At 59.2% G+C, this 2,351-nt stretch overlaps 1 protein-coding gene across 1 annotated transcript in view; it reads left to right on the forward strand.

The window, feature by feature from the left end:
- Positions 1-292: 292 nt before the first annotated feature.
- Positions 293-2,351, forward strand: part of LOC107106865 (major histocompatibility complex class I-related gene protein-like) — a 24,334-nt gene continuing 22,275 nt past the window's right edge. Inside the window, exon 1 of the mRNA XM_015407082.1 lies at positions 293-365. Within this exon, the coding sequence (XP_015262568.1) occupies positions 293-365 (73 nt within the window). The remainder of the gene's footprint in view (positions 366-2,351) is intronic.

Genomic DNA, 2,351 nt, shown 5'->3' on the forward strand with positions numbered 1-2,351 from the left:
AGCCACGGTCCCCCCACCCCCAGCCACGGTCCCCCCAGCCGACTTCGCAGCCAACGTTCGCTTTCCCTTGCCGAGGCGAGCTCAGTGGCTCAGGCTGCCGGCGACGGGTCTGCCCAGTGACTCGTGACACTGCCTGGGCTCTTCTTTCCGATTGGAGGGAAATTCCCCCCTCGGCCAATCCGTGCTCTCGCCCCGCGTCCCTCCCCGCCCGGCTCGGGGGAAAGTGCGTGGCGAGCCCGGGTGGTGGGCCGGCGGGCGCAGAAGGGCGTTTCTGTCGCTCCTCCGGGTCGTGATGGGTCTGTCCCCGAGGGGGGTCCCATTCTTGGGGGGCGTCGCCCTCCTGCTGATGGCGGTGGGCTGCTCCGGTGAGTCCCTCTTTCTCTTCCCGGGGACCAAAAACGCTGATGCGTTCAGGGGTGGGGGGAGAAGGCAGAATTTGCACTGGGGATAAGTGTGCAAAGGGGGGGGGGTGTTGCGTGTGATCCGTTTCCCTGGCTCAGAAAGGGGGGGGGGATTTCTTCTCTTTCTTTCCCATCTCGACCTCTTTGCGGACTCCCTCCCCTTCGTCTCTCGTGTCTGGAAGGTCTCCGGGGCGGGGGCCTGGCGAAAGTCCGGCAGTCGCAGCAGGAGGCGGTTCACAGGGAACGAGGGGAGCGCCCCTGAATGGGCGTCTGAGCGCCGGGTGGATTCCGGGGCAGCAGGTGGTCTCTCTGCTGGGAGGGCTGTTGGTGTGTTCCTCTGTCCGCCTGTCTTGCGGGTTCTGTGTGTGTGTGTGTGTGTGTGAAGCCCTCTTTTGGCTTCCAGAACCGCCTTCTGGGCCAGGACCTCCTGGAAGGTGCCAGTTCTATTCCCCAGGGGCGGAAGGGACACCCACCCACCCACCTCTGGTGACTTTTAATTTAGGTTTTTTTGGAGGTTTTTATATTCCACCCTTCCCCTCATGGAGGAGCTCAGAGTAGCTTCGAGGGCCCTCCAAAGGTGGTCTGTGCTTGAGGGGAGGGGAGAGGGACCTCGCCCCCCCAATGCAGATGTTGCGTTCGGCCACTGGGTGACGCAGAGCATTGGACTGGGTGGGCCATTGGCCTGATCCAACATGGCTTCTCTTACGTTCTTATGTCTGGGGCAGTGATGCTCTGTCTTCTCGGTGCTTGGGGGGCAAGAGTGGGAGGGCTTTTGGAGTTCTGGCCCCGCTGATGGACTTCCTGATGGCACCTGGGTTTTGGCCACTGGGTGACGCAGAGTGTTGGACTGGGTGGGCCATTGGCCTGATCCAACATGGCTTCTCTTACGTTCTTATGTCTGGGGCAGTGATGCTCTGTCTTCTCGGTGCTTGGGGGGCAAGAGTGGGAGGGCTTTTGGAGTTCTGGCCCCGCTGATGGACTTCCTGATGGCACCTGGGTTTTGGCTTCTCTTATGTTATAAAACTACAGAAGGCAAGGTTTTTAAAAAATAGAACATGAAAGGACCGAATGCACTGGATTGCTAAATTTTTACCTTCTCTAAATGTGCAGTCCCTTTGATCATTCGGGGGGGGGGGTTGCATTCTTGTAGTTCCAGTCCTTGTGGGGGATCCTTCCTTTTCTTACCTTGGGCCCAGGAGGCTGCAGCAGGGCATTTTGGGAAGAGATGTGCAGAGTGCGAAGGTGGATGAGGCTGAGAGTGTGTGACTGGCCCCTGATCACCCTCCCTGCAGAGGAGGGATCTGAACCCGGGTCTCACAGATCCTAGACCGGCACCATTCTGACCACAGCCCCAGACTTGACTGAAGGGCAAATGTGCTGGCCAAGAAGCCCTTGGGAGGGGGGCACAATTCCGAGTGTGCCAGTGCCACACTGGGGCTCATCTTGCTCTCTGCTGCTGGCACTGGTGTGGGGGGAAGGAGGGGGAAGAGAGGGGTCTGCCGCCTTGTGCCCATCGTGGCCTCCCAGACACCTGCCAGGGCCACCCAGGGGTACCGTCCAAAGTGAGCTCCTTGGGTCCAGTTAGCAGCCATGACACTGGGGGAGGCAGTGAAATCCCTGGACCTGCCCTCATGCCAGAGGATCGGTCTGTGTAGGCCTCAAGATATAAACCATGAGCACGTTCACAACCACAGTCCTTGTTGGCTTCCTGACTTAGCTAACCCCTGTGGGTTGGTGGGTGAGAAAGCCCTTGTCTCCATTCAGACCTGGAAGAAAACCATGAACCAGGAGTTGTGTTCCCCTCAGTCAAAGGGCTTCTCACAAGCAGTTCTGAGAGCCAGTGTGGGGTCGGGGTGAGTTGGAGCCTTGGGACTCAGACCGAGGAGACCCAGTTTCCGAGCCTTGTTGTGAAGTGAATTGTGCTGGGTGTTCTTTGGCCAGTCACTCTTG

This window comes from Gekko japonicus, unplaced genomic scaffold (assembly GCF_001447785.1).
Source record: "Gekko japonicus isolate JY-2015 unplaced genomic scaffold, Gekko_japonicus_V1.1 scaffold2427, whole genome shotgun sequence".
Taxonomy (NCBI): domain Eukaryota; kingdom Metazoa; phylum Chordata; class Lepidosauria; order Squamata; family Gekkonidae; genus Gekko; species Gekko japonicus.